Source organism: Schistocerca piceifrons, chromosome 1, assembly GCF_021461385.2.
Source record: "Schistocerca piceifrons isolate TAMUIC-IGC-003096 chromosome 1, iqSchPice1.1, whole genome shotgun sequence".
Classification (NCBI taxonomy): Eukaryota; Metazoa; Arthropoda; class Insecta; order Orthoptera; family Acrididae; genus Schistocerca; species Schistocerca piceifrons.
Window position 1 is genome coordinate 1,233,332,880 of NC_060138.1, and position 20,404 is coordinate 1,233,353,283.

Here is a 20,404-nt window from a genome sequence, read left to right on the forward strand (position 1 = left end):
CCACACTTATGTCTCCAAATCCAAGATGACTCTGAATGCAAAACAATCTGTCATTGTTCTGCAAGGGATTGCAGAAAAAGATGCACATACATAGTAGGTTTGTTGTCAAAACTTACAAATGGTTACCTTATTACCGGTAACTGAGGGAGACAATAAAAGTATTGGTACACAGAAAATAAAATCAGATAAAGACCTCCCTTAGATACAGATGCCACCAAGTCCTTCTCACTGGAATGGTCCACAGAATCAGCAATGTCATTGCCAATGTCCTGTTTATCTTGGAGTTCTTCTATTAGTAGATTGTCTTCACTACCATCTAAGGCATTTGTTACATGGCACTTTATAATGTATTCACAACTGATGCAGTGGATATGCATGTTCAAGCAGTCTGGATCTATTCTACTTTTATAGATACTGAAAGCTTCATCAAATTCCTGATATGGGTCAGTGCTTGACTGCATTGAAGTAACCAATTGCTGTGCAGCTGCTTCAGGTCACACCACATCTAACACTCGTTGCGAAATTATGTCTCCTGGAATGATGAAAAGATCTGTGTTCAATTTCAGGATTTTTGTCCTCACTGGTGGTGTCAGATGCTTATGAAAATGATCAAGGATGAACATTCCACAATTCTATAGAAGAGCACCTGGCCTCTTGCTCCAGGCTGTGCAGAGCCAACCTACAATCAACTTATTGGTTGTACATCTTTTTTTGTTGCAGTGAAATACAGTGCTGGGTGCCATCTTTTACATTTATTTAGTCTTACAATTGAGGGTGACATAGGTTGCATCTTTGTTCCATTGGCAAACACACACATCATCATAGTGATTTGCAATTTCTCATTGCCAGTAGTGCAAACCCATGAATTTTTTGGCACCTTTCTCCTGTACTATTTTACTGGATGGCATGTCCAAGTAGAGAGGCATCTTGTCAACATTTGCAATTGGTCTAAGAGAGAAGCATCTTCCTTTCTCTGTCTTATAATGTGTCACTGATAATCAACCAACTTCTCCATATACAATACTGGAAGATGCTGAGCAAGTGATGTTTGACGTTGCAGCACAAGTCCATCCTTGGACACCATCCAGAGCTGGCCTTAAATTGAACTCCGAGTTCCTGTGCCAATTTGCGTGCTTTATTTTGTATGACTTCACAGGAAATTGCTGTTCCTTCTTTATGTTTCTTGAGCACAGTTGCGTCTACTTTCATTTGGACAATTTTGAAACGTCCACTCTGTGGGCCACTGAAAGCTTTCCTATTGGGCTTAAAGTCCTTTGCCCTCTTGCCATCCCCAAGCATTGGCTCCTGTGGCTCCATACGTCCTCGATGCTGCACAATTGTTTGTTGCTTCTGCACACCGAGCAAGCATGATTTTGAAATTGGTGTTGTAACAATGCTTGCATCTTATTGAAAAATTCTATTTTGAATCATATTGTTACACACCATGATACATTGCACACTTTGCTACACAGTTTAGAATTGGGAACTGCAAGGTCAAAAAACAAATGATGAAAAAATTGCCTCAACAAACACTTTCTGCTATTGTACAACAGTGCTCAAAGTGCATGCGTACATTCAAGGTTCAAGTGTTAGGGATGAAGAGAGTAGAGGTACAGCTTAATGGATGCTCAGTCTTCTATACAGTAAAGAAAGAAAAACTCCACATCATATGCCACAAATGCCTGACGGTCCCCTGCTTCTGGGCACAAAATTTCAGGAGAAAACCTTATCTTGGATTCGGAGGTATACAGTAAATAGGAGTAAAGCCATTTACAGTCTGCACATAATGAGAGATCACACAGCAGTTTTCTAATTTAAAAGTTGTGTTTGAATGTTGTTCGTTTGTGAGAACATTGTGTTATGCTTTGTGTAAGGAGTAGGAACATGTACCAATATGTGTTGGAATTTGACATTGACAGGATCATGGCCTTTCTGAAAATGATCCTGACAACTTCATTACCTTTCTGCATGTCTAACTATCATGATTGTTATTGGTTTGCTTAAGACAGTTTTACAAAGTTTGTGGAGCTCCTAAATCATTGATATGTTCTACAATAATTTCAGTTGTACCAAAGAGATATGAACAAAATCAATATTCCCCCCATGCTGAGTATAATGCTGTGATAACAAGAATTCAGTATGTTGTTGTTGTTGTTGTGGTCTTCAGTCCTGAGACTGGTTTGATGCAGCTCTCCATGCTACTCTATCCTGTGCAAGCTTCTTCATCTCCCAGTACCTACTGCAACCTACATCCTTCTGAATCTGTTTAGTGTATTCATCTCTTGGTCTCCCTCTACGATTTTTACCCTCCACGCTGCCCTCCAATGCTAAATTTGTGATCCCTTGATGCCTCAAAACATGTCCTACCAACCGATCCCTTCTTCTAATCAAGTTGTGCCACAAACTTCTCTTCTCCCCAATCCTATTCAATACCTCCTCATTAGTTACGTGATCTACCCACCTTATCTTCAGCATTCTTCAGTAGCACCACATTTCGAAAGCTTCTATTCTCTTCTTGTCCAAACTAGTTATCGCCCATGTTTCACTTCCATACATGGCTACACTCCATACAAATGCTTTCAGAATCGACTACCTGACACTTAAATCTATACTCGACGTTAACAAATTTCTCTTCTTCAGAAACGATTTCCTTGCCATTGCCAGTCTACATTTTATATCCTCTCTACTTCGACCATCATCAGTTATTTTACTCCCTAAATAGCAAAACTCCTTTACTACTTTAAGTGTCTCATTTCCTAATCTAATTCCCTCAGCATCACCTGATTTAATTTGACTACATTCCATTATCCTCGTTTTGCTTTTGTTGATGTTCATCTTATATCCTCCTTTCAAGACACTGTCCATTCCGTTCAACTGCTCTTCCAAGTCCTTTGCTGTCTCTTACGGAATTACAATGTCATCGGCAAACCTCAAAGTTTTTACTTCTTCTCCATGAATTTTAATACCTACTCCGAATTTTTCTTTTGTTGCCTTTACTGCTTGCTCAATATACAGATTGAATAACATCGGGGAGAGGCTACAACCCTGTCTCACTCCTTTCCCAACCACTGCTTCCCTTTCGTGCCGCTCGACTCTTATAACTGCCATCTGGTTTCTGTACAAATTGTAAATAGCCTTTCGCTCCCTGTATTTTACCCATGCCACCTTCAGAATTTGAAAGAGAGTATTCCAGTTAACATTGTCAAAAGCTTTCTCTAAGTCTACAAATGCTAGAAACGTAGGTTTGCCTTTTCTTAATCTTTCTTCTAAGATAAGTCGTAAGGTTAGTATTGCCTCACGTGTTCCAACATTTCTACGGAATCCAAACTGATCTTCCCCGAGGTCCGCTTCTACTGGTTTTTCCATTCGTCTGTAAATAATTCGCGTTAGTATTTTGCAGCTGTGACTTATTAAACTGATAGTTCGGTGATTTTCACATCTGTCAACACCTGCTTTCTTTGGGATTGGAATTATTATATTCTTCTTGAAGTCTGAGGGTATTTCGCCAGTCTCATACATCTTGCTCACCAGATGGTAGAGTTTTGTCATGACTGGCTCTCCCAAGGCCATCAGTAGTTCTAATGGAATGTTGTCTACTCCCGGGGCCTTGTTTCGACTCAGGTCTTTCAGTGCTCGGTCAAATTCTTCACGCAGTATCTTATCTCCCATTTCATCTTCATCTACATCCTCTTCCATTTCCATAATATTGTCCTCAAGCACATCGCCCTTGTCTAAATCCTCTATATACACCTTCCACCTTTCTGCCTTCCCTTCTTTGCTTAGAACTGGGTTGCCATTTGAGTTCTTGATATTCATACAAGTGGTTCTCTTCTCTCCAAAGGTCTCTTTAATTTTCCTGTAGGCAGTAATTATCTTACCCTAGTGAGACAAGCCTCTACATCCTTCCATTTGTCCTCTAGCCATCCCTGCGTAGCCACTTTGCACTTCCTGTCGATCTCATTTTTGAGACGTTTGTATTCCTTTTTGCCTGCTTCATTTACTGCATTTTTATATTTTCTCCTTTCATCAATTAAATTCAATATTTCTTCTGTTACCCAAGGATTTCTATTAGCCCTCGTCTTTTTACCTACTTGATCCTCTGCTGCCTTCACTACTTCATCCCTCAGAGCTACCCATTCTTCTTCTACTGTATTTCTTTCCCCCATTTCTGCCAATTGTTCCCTTATGCTCTCCCTGAAACTCTCTACAACCTCTGGTTCTTTCAGTTTATCCAGGTCCCATCTCCTTAAATTCCCACCTTTTTGCAGTTTCTTCAGTTTCAATCTGCAGTTCATAACCAATAGATTGTGGCCAGAATCCACATCTGCCCCTGGAAATGTCTTACAATTTAAAACCTGGTTCCTAAATCTCTGTCTTACCATTATATATTCTATCTGATACCTTTTAGTATCTCCAGGATTATTCCAGGTGTACAACCTTTTTTTATGATCTTTAACCAAGTGTTAGCTATGATTAAGTCATGCTCTGTGCAAAATTCTTCAAGGCGGCTTCCTCTATCATTTCTTCCCCCCAATCCATATTCACCTACTATGTTTCCTTCTCTCCCTTTTCCTACTGACGAATTCCAGTCACCCACGACTATTAAATTTTCATCTCCCTTCACTATCTGAATAATTTCTTTTATCTCGTCATACATTTCATCAATTTCTTCATCATCTGCAGAGCTAGTTGGCATATAAACTTGTACTACTGTAGTAGGCATGGGCTTTGTGTATATCTTGGCCACAATAATGCGTTCACTATGCTGTTTGTAGTAGCTAACCCGCACTCCTATTTTTTTATTCATTATTAAACCTACTCCTGCATTACCCCTATTTGATTTTGTATTTATAACCCTGTAATCACCTGACCAAAGGTCTTGGTCCTCCTTCCACCGAACTTCACTAATTCCCACTATATCTAACTTTAACCTATCCATTTCCCTTTTTAAATTTTCTAACCTACCTGCCCGATTAAGGGATCTGACATTCCACGCTCCGATCCGTAGAACTCCAGTTTTCTTTCTCCTGATAACAACGTCCTCTTGAGTAGTCCCCGCCCAGAGATCCGAATGGGGGACTATTTTACCTCCGGAATATTTTACCCAAGAGGACGCCATCATCATTTAATCATACAGTAAAGCTGCATGTCCTCGGGAAAAATTACGGCTGTAGTTTCCCCTTGCTTTCAGCCGTTTGCAGTACCAGCACAGCAAGGCCGTTTTGGTTAATGTTACAAGGCCAGATCAGTCAATCATCCAGACTGTTGCCCCTGCAACTACTGAAAAGGCTGCTGCCCCTCTTCAGGAACCACGTGTTTGTCTGGCCTCTCAACAGATACCCCTCCGTTGTGGTTGCACCTACGGTATGGCCATCTGTATCGCTGAGGCACGCAAGCCTCCCCACCAACGGCAAGGTCCATGGTTCAAGGGGGGGAATTCAGTATAGTGTCACAAATAATAAAAATCTGACTAAAATCAATTCAAAATACAATGTGTGTTTGTCATTTATTTTTTAAGGGAAAGCCTTCGCTTTAACTTTAGTACACTTTAAATAAACTGCTTGTCAAGTGATTGTTTTGCGATGTCAAAGAAAGATGATGGTGCATCTGAAGTAAATGATGTAATCACTTCACCAATCTGGGGTCACCGTTGCCACAAAGGAAGTACTCTGTTGCTGTTCTCTGCTGTTCTTCCCACTGATCTGCAACAAGATGGTGATGGGTATTTCGCTAATTAAAAATGATTAATTGTTAAAATTGAAGTAAAACTTTGTGCTGCTCCAGTGTGTCATTTATTTGCAAAATACACTGTGAATCTAACTTTTAGATGTTTCTAAGTAGGATGCAGGAAGGGATTTCAGGGATATGTCATGTAAATTTTGCAGACACAGATTTTGCACTTACAACAATCACATCTGCATAACTTGACTTAAACTACCAGATCACCCATTTATTAATTCATTCAAAACCAAATAAATGGAAGCTTAGGTCCTGACACTGTTTAGTCTAACTTTTGAAAACAGTTCACAGTTGGATGTTCAGAACAATTTGTCAATTTTCGCTTGTAGATCTGTATTGCACAAACAGTTCGATTTAATATATCAACAAAATTAATCAGTTTTGGAAAATATAATGTAACTGGATAGATAAAAAGTCTACTCACCTAGCAGTGACAGGAGAAAACATAAAAAGGTATTGAAATTAGCAAGCTTTCACAGCCAGTGGCGCCTTCTTCTGGCAGAAGGTTTAAAGGCGAGGGGAGAGGAGTGATGGAAAAGGACTGGTGAGGTTTAGGAAATGGGGAGAGTTTGGAAAAGTTGCCCAGAAAACCAGGTCAATCAAGACTTTACCAGAGAGGACGAGAAGGAAAGATGATCATTGGCAACTGGACCGAGGCTTTCAAATTCTGGTGTTTTCTCCTGCCACTGCTTGATGCGTAGATTTTTTATCTATCCAATTACATTAAACAGTTCAGTTTGCTGCTCAAATAAATCACAATATAATAGAGCCTTCACAGTGTGCTTGCTTCGTGTTATTGATCGTTCGGCATGTTTCAGCTTCTTCTTCTTCTTCTTCTTCTTCCTGCATTTACGCAATGATCTGGAAGTATCGTCTCTCTTGTATGGGTCTGGGTTCTTCTCCAGGGCATTCACCATATACGATTCCTCTTCTGCATCAGTCTTTGAAATAAATCTTCTTCTCACAGTCTCAGTAATTGTCGCAACAATGCTGCTGAATTCATCTTCCAGAATATTCCAAGTTCTACCTGCCTCTCCCTGAAAATTTAAATCATTATCTGTCTCAAGACACTGTAGCTGATAGCTTCCAAACTTCTGCGTTTTTCACCTCAATAGAAACTGTTCTTTCCACAAACTAATTAAATTTTTGCAAATTTACTCTGTGCTCTTCCTTATGCCCGACCATCTTAATAGTTCTTAGACTTGCCATTAAACTTGATTGCTCATCAGCTGTTACTTCCTTCCTCATAATTTTTTTTGTTACACAGATGAAATATTCCCTACTGGCCCAAAGACTCCAGAAATACTCAGAGTAACTATATATGATTACATAGAGAATAATAACATTACTAATTTACATAACAATTTCTCATTTCATGTTTACACACACAAAACTATAACATAAATAAATGAAATTTAAAAGATTAAAAGTAAAATAATATACAGTACACAATTATACAATGCGTTTTTATAAAATATTACATTGGTGGGGAGGCTGTTGCATAGACATTGAAAGGGCTAAAATTTGCCCATCACATTATCATTATTGCGGTTTATCATTGCATGCTACTGCTGCTTGCATCATCAATCTAAATCTCATGGCTGCCTTGCAAATATGGATTCAGTGGGTTCAAGAGGACCATACTAAATGCCATGCAGGTGCTCCATGGTCCTCTGCAGTAGGACTAGAGAGGACAGCATATGTTCACTCAGGCATATGCATGTATCCTGAGTCAGGAATAGGCGTGTTTTTAGTATCCAGATGGGCTACACAATGATGCCTGGAGCACAACAGACTGTCAGTAAGATGACCATTGTTGCACCATGAAAAGTCTGTTGTGTACATTTTGTTGTACTACTTTTCAATGACAACTGAAGAAATTCAAAACTGCTTTCTCTTTGTCAGTCAAGGAAAATTCCAGGCTGATTCCTGTGAAAGACCGCACCCAGTTACCTTCCTCATTCTTTCCCAATCCCAGCATATGCTCTCTGTCTATTGATCTCATTGTTGGTGGGATGTTAAACCCAGCTCTTCTTTCTTTTCCCTGAAGTTCAAGATTGCATTCTCAGTCTAGGTGTAGGTATGTACGAGGGCAGTTCAATAAGTAATGCAACACATTTTTTTTCTGAAACAGGGTTTTTTTATTCAGCATTGAAATACACCAGGTTATTCCCCAATCTTTTAGCTACACAACACTATTTTTCAATGTAATCTCCATTCAATGCTACGGCCTTACGCCACCTTGAAATGAGGGCCTGTATGCCTGGCCTGTATGCCTGCATGGTACCATTCCACTGGTCGATGTCGGAGCCAACGTCGTACTGCATCAATAACTTCTTCATCATCCGCATAGTGCCTCCCACGGATTGCGTCCTTCATTGGGCCAAACATATGGAAATCCGACGGTGCGAGATCGGGGCTGTAGGGTGCATGAGGAAGAACAGTCCACTGAAGTTTTGTGAGCTCCTCTCGGGTGCGAAGACTTGTGTGAGGTCTTGCATTGTCATAAAGAAGGAGAAGTTCGTTCAGATTTTTGTGCCTACGAACACGCTGAAGTCGTTTCTTCAATTTCTGAAGAGTAGCACAATACACTTCAGAGTTGATCGTTTCACCATGGGGAAGGACATCGAACAGAATAACCCCTTCAGCGTCCCAGAAGACTGTAACCATGACTTTACCGGCTGAGGGTATGACTTTAAACTTTTTCTTGGTAGGGGAGTGGGTGTGACACCACTCCATTGATTGCCGTTTTGTTTCATGTTCGAAGTGATGAACCCATGTTTCATCGCCTGTAACAATCTTTGACAAGAAATTGCCACCCTCAGCCACATGACGAGCAAGCAATTCCGCACAGATGGTTCTCCTTTGCTCTTTATGGTGTTCGGTTAGACAATGAGGGACCCAGCGGGAACAAACCTTTGAATATCCCAACTGGTGAACAATTGTGACAGCACTACCAACAGAGATGTCAAGTTGAGCACTGAGTTGTTTGATGGTGATCCGTCGATCATCTCGAACGAGTGTGTTCGCACGCTCCGCCATTGCAGGAATCACAGCTGTGCACGGCCGGCCCGCACGCGGGAGATCAGACACTCTTGCTTGACCTTGCGGCGATGATGACACACGCTTTGCCCAACGACTCACCGTGCTTTTGTCCACTGCCAGATCACCGTAGACATTCTGCAAGCGCCTATGAATATCTGAGATGCCCTGGTTTTCCGCCAAAAGAAACTCGATCACTGCCCATTGTTTGCAACGCACATCCGTTACAGACGCCATTTTAACAGCTCCGTACAGCGCTGCCACCTGTCGGAAGTCAATGAAACTATACGAGATGAAGCGGGAATGTTTGAAAATATTCCACAAGAAATTTCCGGTTTTTTCAACCAAAATTGGCCGAGAAAAAAAATGTGTTGCATTACTTATTGAACTGCCCTCGTATTAACATGTAGGCTGATATTTTGAATGCTAATTTTTCATTGTATTCTTTCCAGTTCTCTCATTTTTATTACTGATACCAAAACAATTACTTCTCATACTTCTAGTATTTAAGTACTGTGTTAGTATTGATAAGATTTCTACAAATATATGCTTTTTTGAAAAATGACTTTAAGTGTACCTGATAGAGAATGCAGAACTTTTCTCTTCCAGGTAGTGAGGAGTTGCTGAAAGATGTTGCAGAATTTCTTTGCAATCATTTTGCTGACCCACGAATAGTAAATGCTGGTTCAAAAGACACATTAATACAAGCTCTGGCAAGCTTCGTTTCCCATTCACACACGTTGCACTGTCTGGAGTTAGTACCAGAAAGCAGGTACGTTTGTCACATTGATGTCAGAAAGTGATGATGCATTTTGGTAAATGAGAAGTTTTGTGCTTGCTGTTGAAGGCTGATTTGTGCTTCAGTGCAAACTTGATAGGATGTTGCTCACTGTATTTAAAGAGTTGAAAATTAATGCTGACACAGCAAGGAGTTTTCATCCATGTTGTATAAAGGGAGGAGCTGACGAAATGTGAAGAGCTTAAGGAAGCTTCTTCCTTGAACCAGCATAGTTCAGTCAAGATACTGGGTATTTTCTAATTCCAATGCTCTCATGGTAGTGGTAGGTACATATTGCTGGCAGCAAGCTTTGTTATTATTCAGATGAAGTAATAGTGTAGCCCATTAATTTTGACAGTTTTGAAAACTACTGTTTATTAACACTTCAATATAAATAGGCCTCCATCCTTACAATGTGTATGTCTACATCTATATCTATATCTATACTATACTCTGCAAACCACCATGAAGTGCATAGCAGGGGTAGGGCACAACATTCCAGTTGTACCTATTACCTTTGTTAGCTACTAGTGTAGTTACATAAATAGCAAGCCAGCAGCAGTGTATTAACAACTACTACTTAGCATAACTTAGAAAGCAGTAATCTTTGTCAGTGAAGTGTGTTTCCAACTTCGTTATGTTCTTTTATAATCTGTGCAAGTACTAATAACTAACACAGCATAAAGAACTACATTCTAAGTGCTGTTTCTGCCTGTTAATACAGCTTGGCTTGACCTACATCATTAAAGGTCCTCCTTCAAAGTAGAACATATAGAACAGAATGAGTGAAAAATGGAGGAATTAATGAACTGTGGTGCAGTTAGATACTGTGCTTTGCATTAATGTGTTGTTTTCAGGAACAGATTACTGCTGTGCTATGTGTTTGTCTTTTATCAAAATTCTAAATATTTTGCACTATTCATATGATATTTTTTATTCTTCTTCTGATATGCTTGTCACATAAGCTATTTCGTATACCTTTAATTGTGGGTTTCCTAATGATATGTTGTGCATTAGCTTTGCTTTCTACTGTGATTTTAGTTTTGATATGTCCATCACCTGTATCATGTTCAAGAGAAATACAGTTTCATTTGGATTCCATCCTTCATTCCAAACTTATTGAAAATGAAAGAAGAGACAAACTTAGGATGATTTTCTGTTGGCAATCAGTTATTAAAGATTTTTATGAGATCATGGTACTTCGTGTTATCTATTAGAATGGAATACAATTAATGTGAGAAGTTATGGAAACATAACTATTCAACCTTTCTAGGTTTCACATGACGTGTTATTGCGTGACATGGACAAATGTAGAAAAAAAATTAGAGTTTTGTAGATTTCAGGGCGTCAATCACTGTACCACAATGATAATTTTTTTGTTTCTTTTTTTTGTTTCGTTTTCGCATAATAAGTAAACAAAAAGCAGCTCCTCGTCTGCAATGTAATTGCAAACTACAGTCTTTTCCACAGTTGTCCATATTTCTGAAAATTTCTTGTGCACAAGTTAGATTTCTTTACAACAAAAAACCACAAGCACTGTGAACATTTGAGTTGGAGTGTAACAGTAGTGGTTGCATCTAAAGGTGGTAAACATGTCCTAACACAAATCTGGAGCAGAATTAGCCATCTAATGAAATTATTTCATTTATAATGTGATTTCAGTGCAACTTTGAGTAGTGCTACGCAGATATCCTAAGACCTGTATCCTAAAGATCTGACTGACCAGAATATTCTGGATCATAATCTCAAAAATAGGGGAAACTTGCAGCATTGCTTTAAAACATTTTCTATATTTTAGCCACTATCATCCCATAATTTTTTTATTTACACTAAAAACACCATTGCTGGCTTTGCTAACACCATTCCACCAAAAAAATCTAGTAATGGAAAGTCCAGTGTGGGATAACAACAGTACTATGAAAAAGACAGATTGCTGCTCACCACATAGAGGAGGCATTGAGTTGCAGATTGGTGCAATGAAAAGATTACTAAACATTTAAGCTCTCAGACAAAAAAAGTTTATCTTTGAAAATGAGACATTCTCTCTCTCTCTCTCTCTCTCTCTCTCTCTCTCTCTCTCTATATATATATCACTCCTACACACACACACACACACACACACACACACACACACACACACACACACACAAACGTGGCCACTGTGGCGACAGCAACCAGAAACAATAGCTTTGTGTGTGTGAGTAGTGCTTCTGTGAATATGTGTGTATGCTTTATATTTCCAGAGGACTTTTTCTGCCGAAAGCTTAAATGTTTAGCTGTAATTTCATTGTGCCTGTCTATGACTCAACACCACCTCTATGTGGTGAGTAGAAGTCTGGAAGTCTATCCTTTTCGTAATACTGGTGTTAAAAAGCCAACAGCGTGTTTATGTTGTTTTGAGAGTGCTTTAATCTATAACTAAAATCTGTTCAAAAAATATTTCTGATTCACCATACCATCCTTCAGTGCTATATGTAGGAGATATTTCAAGAACAAAAGATGTAAAACTTGCAATTTTATCACTTTCTTGTGATCAGATTGTTGCTAATATTTTTGATCAAACATTTTGAAGGATATTATTCCATACATCCTTTTCCATGTTGCTTTTTGTCAGTGTTCTCCGTATCACATTTTATGTGGTTCACACTGGTTTTTCTACTTTGTCGTTAAAATCTGTATTACAGGCTGCTTGAATTTGAAGACATGTTTGTTTTACTTTTTCATACCTAGCCCAATAAATTTCTTGTTTATAAATTCTACAGCTCCTGTATGATTACTTTGGTACCAAAAGTGGCTTTTTTTCTGTTTAGGCAGCTGAAGAATGACATGATGTATTTTATGCACTTAAGAGCAGTCTGCATTATTATTTTTTCCTTTCTTGTGCTGTTGCTAATTATAATCTCTGGTGTACATAACATTGAGTATACTTTTAAAAATAATTTCCTGTCATAATTTATTCATGGACATTATTTTCTTTGCTGAAATTACAGATTGATTCTTTTTACTGCTTATTTTTGTCAAATGTAAACAGAATCACTTACCATTTCCATTTCAAAATACGATAGTATGTTGTTTGAATCATTACAGATTGTTTGATAGTTTTTAAAAGTGGCCTTCCTTCATCTCTCTCCCTTTTTTTTACTTTGTCGTCATCTGCTGTCATGCTACACAAATAGCAGAACCCATCTATTACTACTTTTAGCATCTCATTTCCTAATGTAATTCCTTCAGCAACATACAAGTTGAATATACTCTCATTACTATCATTTTATTATTCTTGATGTTCATCCTACATTCTTTTTTAAGACTGTATCCATTTTGTTCAGATGCTTTTGAAAGTCCTTAACTGTCTCTGACTGAATTACAGTCATCAACAAACTGAAAAGTTTTTAATTTCATTTATTTCTTCTCCCTGAACTTTAATTCCTTTTCCAAATTTCTCCTTGATTTTCTGTCCTGCGAATCCTAGCACTGTCATAGAAGTTGTAGATTAATTTTCACTTTCTGCGTTTTATCCCTGACAGCTTCAGTATTTCAAAACATAAGCTTGCTTTTTACCTAATGGGGTCAATATTGCTTAGCATGTTTTACACTTATCTGGAATCCAGCATGATCTTCTTCCAGCTCATCTTCTACCAGTCATTCCAACTTTCTGCAAATAAGTTGTGTTAGTATTTTGGAACCATGATTTAGTAACATTCACACTTGTCAACTCCTGTCTTCTTTGATGTTAGGATTACTCCCTTCTTCATGGGGTCTAAGGGTATTTTAACTGTTTCATATATTCTGCATGCTAGATGTTTTCAACTGAAATGTGGCTGTAAAACTATAACCTTTTCAGACTTTTTTATACTACCATTTTGTTTGCAATATTTTGCAGCCAAGTCAAAATGGTGAAATCACTGCTGAGACCGTATGAAAATCGTGCTTGGGCTCAGAGTAATTGGGTATTACTGAGACTGTGGCATGGCCGTGGGTTTGCATTTAGGTACCAGAAGTCCCCACATCTGATACGGAAGATTGGTCCCAAAATGTTGCCATCAGACACTGGTCTCATTAGTCAAACAATGAGTAAGTACAGCAAGTAATTAATTTCAAAAATTTAACTTTAATGAAGAATATAAATGAAAAGGTTGTCTTATATAGATTATCTTGTTACTAATGCAACAAAATTATGCATATAACTAATTTGTTGGAAGAGATTAGTGGAAAAGATTTTGTTTTACAAGCCTGTGACTGAGGCGATGAAGAATGAAAATATATCAGCTCATATCACTCACTGTATGTGCTTCTTAATTAATTTGAAATTATTCCTCCTTTACACCATTTACGTTGGGTCGGCTGAGAATATGTTATGGGCACAAGATAATGCAGTTATCACCATGAGTTCTAGTTTCTCCTATCTTCATGGTCCTTATGTATGTTGACGGCAGTGTATTTATTCAGCAGCTGCTCTCAAGCACCTGTTCTCTAAATTTTCTCAATAGTGCCTCATAAAAGGACATCTGCTTTGCTCCAGGGATTCTCATTTGAATTCATAAAGTGTCTCCTTAATACTTGTGTGCTGGTTGAACCTACTGGTAACAAACCTCATGACACATCTCTGAATCGCTTTGATGTCTTTCTTTAATCTGACCTTGTAGCGATACCAAATACTCGAGTGGTAATAAAGAATGCGTTGTCTTCGTGTTCCGTAAGCAATCTCCTTTATAGATGAGCTACACGTTCACAAAATTCTCTGAATGAAACAAAGTTGACCATTCGCCTTGTCTGCTACAAACCTGGCATGCTCATTCCATTTCATATTCATATTGCTTTGCATTACTCTTTGATGTGATTGTATCAAGCAGGGAGACTGGGTACTTGTGTTGTCCTCATCATTTCATCACCACCATCATCATTCATGACAGTGGCTAGATTGGACTGTGGAAAAAAAAATTGGACTGGGTACAAATTGGTACTTTGTATGGGCACTGATGACTGCGCAGTTGAGTGCCCCACAAACCAATCATCATCATCATCATCATGTGTGAAGCAGCACACTACTAAAGCTGTATTCGACTTTACAGGATAATTTTTCCCACTCATCTGGATTAACTTACATTTTTCTTCATTTAGAGGAAGCTGTCAATGTCACACCAACTGGAAATTCTTCTTAAATCATCCTGTATTCTCCTGCAGTGACATCTTCTGATAAATCAAATCTTCCTGAGCAAACAGCTGTGAAATGCTTCTCACCTGCCAGTCAGATCATGTATGTTAACAGCGAACAAGAGTGGTCCTGTCACACTTCTGAGGTGCTTCCAATACCCTTGTCTCTGATGAACACTCACTGTCCTGAACGGTGTGCAGGATTCTATTACTTAAGAAGTCTTCAAGCCACTCACACATCTGCAAAATGTTGGCAGTGATGAACAAGAAGTTGCGGTAAGTGAAACCAAGTATCTGGCTATGCATTATTCCTGACAGTTGTTCAGGTGGGATAAAGTGATTGTTACATGTCTCCAAATCGAGCACTGTCTCCTTACACATTGGCTTCTTACTCTGGCAAGAGAATCCCCCCATTCTGTAATCCTGTGGTGTGCAAATTACTGTGCATTATATTTTAACTGAGTGCATGCTCTGTCATGATGAGAGGATGGAAGTGAGTTTTGGTGGGGATCTGTTCTGTCTTTAAGCTGATGAAGAGGAGAGTCTAGTCTTAAGTTTTAAAGTTTTTTTAATGTGTCCGGACTCTGGTCTCAAGTCATAGGCTGGAGGTTATTGTGTGTTGCATAGTGGCTGGCTCATCGTTTTTCTTCCTACGATCAGTCAGCCATGGCCATCCACTGTGTTGTTTTAACTTCTCCAACTTTCTCCTCTGTTAGTTTTAAATTTGACATGATACCCATTTTGTGCTCCAGTGTGGGTGCACACATGGTTTACCGCAATTTTGTTACTTTCAATTTCCGTTGCTAATTCCTACTCCTGTTTACTGTATTTTTCTGCCACTTGTCTCTTACTATTTTCATCTGGGTGCTAAATGCCTTGCAGTCTTGTGCCCAGACCACCCTGTCCATCCATCCATACATACAGCCATAAATACATATCTCGGAGCTTATTCCATGTGCTCGGGTCTTCGGTAACAGTTTGCTGTGGGGCTCCCTGTCAAACACTTTTCAAAAATCTAGGAATGTGAAATCTGCCTGTTGCTCTTCATCCATGGTTTGCAGGATATTATGTGAGGAAAGAGTAAGTTGAGTTTGGCACAATCAGTGCTTTCTAAATCAGTGCTGATTAATCGACAGAAACTTCTCTGTCTCAAGGAAATTTATTACCTTCAATCTCAGAAATGTGTTCAAGAAATCTGCAGCAAACTGATGTTAGAGTGTTGGTCTGCAGTTGTGCAGTTTCATTCTTTTAGCTTTCTTATAGGCAGAACTCATCTTTTTTCCAGCACTTTGCGCTGGGCAAGAGATTCATAATAAGTGCTAAGTAAAGAGCCAATGCCGCAGAGTAATTTCTTTGAAATCAAACGGAGATTCCATCAGGGCCTGGTGACTTACTTGCTTTCAACCCTGTCAGTTCCTTCTCTACAACAGGGGTGCCTATTTCTATTTTCTCCATGCAGAAGTGTGTGTGACAGTCAAATGACTGTATGTTTGTATGATCCTTCTGTGTGAATGATTTCTTACCACTGTGGCTGCCAGCAGCATTTTGGTAAATTTTTCATTTTGGCCATGACTTGTCTTCCTTCATTGTATTTTAAGAAATTGAAGCTAGTACTTCTGAGGAAATTGTTTTTAACCTGATAAACATGGTTTGATGAAATATTATGCACATGGCCTATTTTAAACTAGGAAGTTTTTTATGACCATTACACACACTCATATATTTCAGGAAGACATTATTATTGGCAAAAACTCCAACTGTATGTTATATAATTGCTTTGATTTTAAAAATAAAATAAAATTACTTTTATACATGTTCGTGGGGAAAAAAAAATTCGTGGACATTAAACTCTGAGGACAAATGAGGCATTTCAATAACACCTACTTGCTTTGTTTGATTGCATGCTTTCACCCACCCGCTTTGGAGAGTTTCTGGTAACAGCTGTTGCAACATTGTCTCATTGCAGTGTCAATCAGTTTGTGATTCCTATTCATTTTTGTATCTTGAAAATGGTCAATCCCAAGTAACTTATTTGCAATGCCTCACAAAAAAACAATGATACCCATTTTTTTTTTGTTTTGTAATTTGAACACACGGAGTGTGAGCATTTACGAGCATAGTACTGAACAATAATTCAAAGATCACTTTATGCTACCATTTCACCAACTTCTCAAGCATGAGCCATAGGTTTTTTTTATCTGAACCTGGTTTTCAGTGCCACAAGCTCAGGTTTGTGTTTGGTTGTCAGAAAAATTATGTCCATCTTGTCATGTCACTTTCCAACAACCGTCTTTGTGTTGCTTTCCACAGGCGCCATTTCCCCCTTCTTTAACTTTTTTTATGTTAGTTTCTCAATTTCCCCTTCTTTTTGTGGAGCCAGATAAGCTGGTTGTTCCAGAAGAACATGCTCCAAGTTCACCGAAGTGTAGAAGTTATCTATGAAGAATGTCCTTCCAGAATTCAAAAGTGATTCCATTAACTCCGAAACAGTTGTTATTGTTGTGTCTATAGCATTAACTTCTTTTTCACAGTACATTTTAACATTCCAAGTATATCCATCTACAGCACACACTTTGTATAATTTCAGTCCATATTTAAAATGTTTACTAGGAATGTACTGACAAAAGTGTAACCATCCATGAAATGGAACCATTGTTTCATCAATACAAACAGCATCACCTGGAGTGAAAGTTTCCTGGAGTATTGTGTTCAGAAAATTCAAGAATTTCCTAATTTGGAACATCTTGTCCTGTTCATGTGTTTTTTCATTGTCACAAAAATTTATGCAATGGAGCAACAAATTAAACATAATTTGGGAAATAGTAGAAGACACCTGGTTTTTGTAAAGCAGATTCCAACTCCAATAATCCTGTATTCTTGGCTTATGATCAAACCCTATCCACAACATAAGTCCCATAAATTTCCTCAAATCATCAATGCTGAAATCACTCCATGAAGTCAGTCTTGATGATGATGATAATAATGTTCTTGCAGTTATTCCACTAACAATCTTTTGTTCAGCAAAACAGTTTGTTACCTTCATTATGAACTTGCACATTTCTTCATCAAGGAAAAAATTGGATGCACATCAGTCCACTTTATTCGTGAAGTAGGGAGCCCATCAGTACAAGATCTCTTCAGGTGACAGCTTACTTTCACTGTCTTCATCAATGGAAGATGAAACTTCTTTTGCCCCATTTGTGGATGTGTCATTTGTAACTTGCATGTGTATCTTTTGTTTCTTCAATGGAAAAATTCCATCTTCACTGCTACTCTCACCCAAGGAAGGAGCATTATAGTCTGGGTTGGAATTACGTCCACTTCAGAACAGTGATTCATCAGATAAACTTGATTCCTCCAACCTCTCCTCTTGTGAATCCATTTTTCATCAAAAAAACACAAAGACTGATTGAAAGCAAGCACTACACAATGTCACATATATAAACAAAATGCCATTGCCAGCAGGTAACATGTACTGATGCTACACTGTAACCAGACAACAGCTGCCTGTCATCCAATGTTGCCACTACAAAACCATCATCATAGGACTTTTGCCGCTGGCCCGTAGAATATGGAACCCTTTTGTTTTCAACACAGCTGTGATCATATGTGCACCACAGGTAAATGATCCCTCATGTGATCGAATATGATACACACAGCGAAAACGGGAAAGCTGGTGTGCTTCATATATAATGCACATGGTGGTAAAAGTGTTAAACATGAAATTTAAAACTTCAGCATTCCTTTTGCTGTCTTCTGTTCCCACCTCACATGCCTCTACAAGTGACAGTATAGAAGCCTTCAACCCGCTTAGTGATTTTACATATGACCAGAATTCTTTCAGCTTCTCAGGAAGATTTTTCTTTAAGGTATGAGGGTGGAAGTTGTATGCTTCACACATCGATCTTGGTTTGGGCACACGAATTTCTGCTAACTTTTGCCTGTCGGCATTTGTGCGTTCTTTTTTGAACCGAGAGTGCAACAATCTCTGCTTCCTGACCATTTTTCAAATTTCATTATTAAGCCAGATGTGGGTCTTTCCATTTCATGTGGGCTGTTAAACTAATTATTCTAGCCAGTTTTTGAAATACATATTCAAAAATACGTTACATGATTGTTTGTCTGTGTCACCTACAGTGAATCCATATATGCCCCAGTCTATGCTCAGTAGAGTCAAGTCACCTCCAATTAATATCGTATGATCTGAGCATCTCCGCACTATGGAGCAAATACTTTCTTTGAATAATTCTTCATCTATCAAGGTAGAATCGGTTGGTGATAAAAACATCCAATAATTAACTTAATTTGACCTAGGCCTACTACTCGTGTTCAGACAACTTCACAGGCAGGCTCAATATTTACCTCAAGGGGCAAAATATTTTTATCGACAGGAATGAAATCTTCACCTCCAGTGGCATCTAATCTGTCATTTCGATATGTGTTCCATGCGTTGCTAAATATTTCAGAGCTTTCTATTTTGGATTTCATCCAGCTTTTGTTTCTGAGAATAATTTGAGTACAAGAACTTTACTGGAGGGCAGTAAGTGCAGGAACTTTGTTACAATCACTTTGCCAATTTACTATTAAAATTTTGACCGTCAAAAAGTGTCTTTACTTTACATGCTATCTGATTTTTTTCTCTCTGCATATTGACTGGAAAGCACTCATCAGAGCATCTCAAATTACTTCATAGCTTAAAAAACACCAATGTGCACTCTGCAAGTACTTACTACCTCAATAGCTGCTTTCTGTATGTAGTAAACCCCTGACCTATCAAAGGGAGTCCTTCAACTCTCCATCCCATAATGAAAGTCCAGAAATCTGCAGGCATGACCATCGACAGAGCCTTTGGTTGAGACCCTCCACTCGGCTCCAAACCCCAATTGACTCAGGGCACAATACTGCAAATTGTGAGCTCTGCTTGCTCCAAGTGAGCATTGCCACACTTCCACAAGCTGCCCATAGGTACTGAGGATGGCTTCAAACCATAACCAACAGATATCATCGGTGCCGATATGAGCAGCAACTTGCAGACTAATGCACCCTGCACTGTCAGTAGCCACAGGCAAGACCTCCTTCACCTTTCAGATGAGGATTTTCCCCAGCTGACACACCTAGTTTACATCAGATTTCTTTCCAGCTCTGGTCGCTATTTTCCTAAAGGTTCTATAATACACCTAACATTGGAGCCCCCAGTAACTAGTAAAACGCTCCCTCCATGTGCCTACACATACCCTGATGAGGGAGTGGCTGCCTGTCTGCTCACAGAATGAATGAATGAGGCCAGATGGGCAGCCTCAGCCCTGATTCCTTCTCGAGTGACAACACCATGTAACAAAGCTCTACTCACTCTGCAGTAAGTGCAGATCCCTGCATTGAGTACACTGGAAGGTGCCTCAAGCAGCAGAGCCTTTGGGGGAAAGCAGTGATAACTGAAGTGTCCCATGCAACACGCCAGTTTCTCTGCTTCTGCCACACCAAGAGGTAACAGCCTGCAGATGGCTGCCTGTGGCCGTAAGTGTCTTCAGCTGTTCGCAAACTGTGGCCAGCTCCTTTTGCTTTTGCATATAGCACGCATACACCCTATCAATCCTGCTATTATTAATTTAGGAATTAAACTATGAAAACAGACAGAAAAGACTAAATATGTGACTTGCTAGCCTCCTAGTGCTTCACCAATCGAGGCTGACACTG

The 20,404-nt window shown here is 39.0% G+C and overlaps 1 protein-coding gene across 2 annotated transcripts in view; it reads left to right on the forward strand.

Moving 5' to 3' along the window:
* The window catches only part of LOC124781950 (E3 ubiquitin-protein ligase RNF123-like), a 162,549-nt gene that overhangs the window by 118,408 nt on the left and 23,737 nt on the right, over positions 1–20,404 (forward strand). For both annotated transcript variants that reach the window (XM_047253902.1, XM_047253903.1), the window contains exons 14-15: positions 9,391–9,553; positions 13,440–13,630. In XM_047253902.1, the coding sequence (XP_047109858.1) occupies positions 9,391–9,553; positions 13,440–13,630 (354 nt within the window). The remainder of the gene's footprint in view (positions 1–9,390; positions 9,554–13,439; positions 13,631–20,404) is intronic.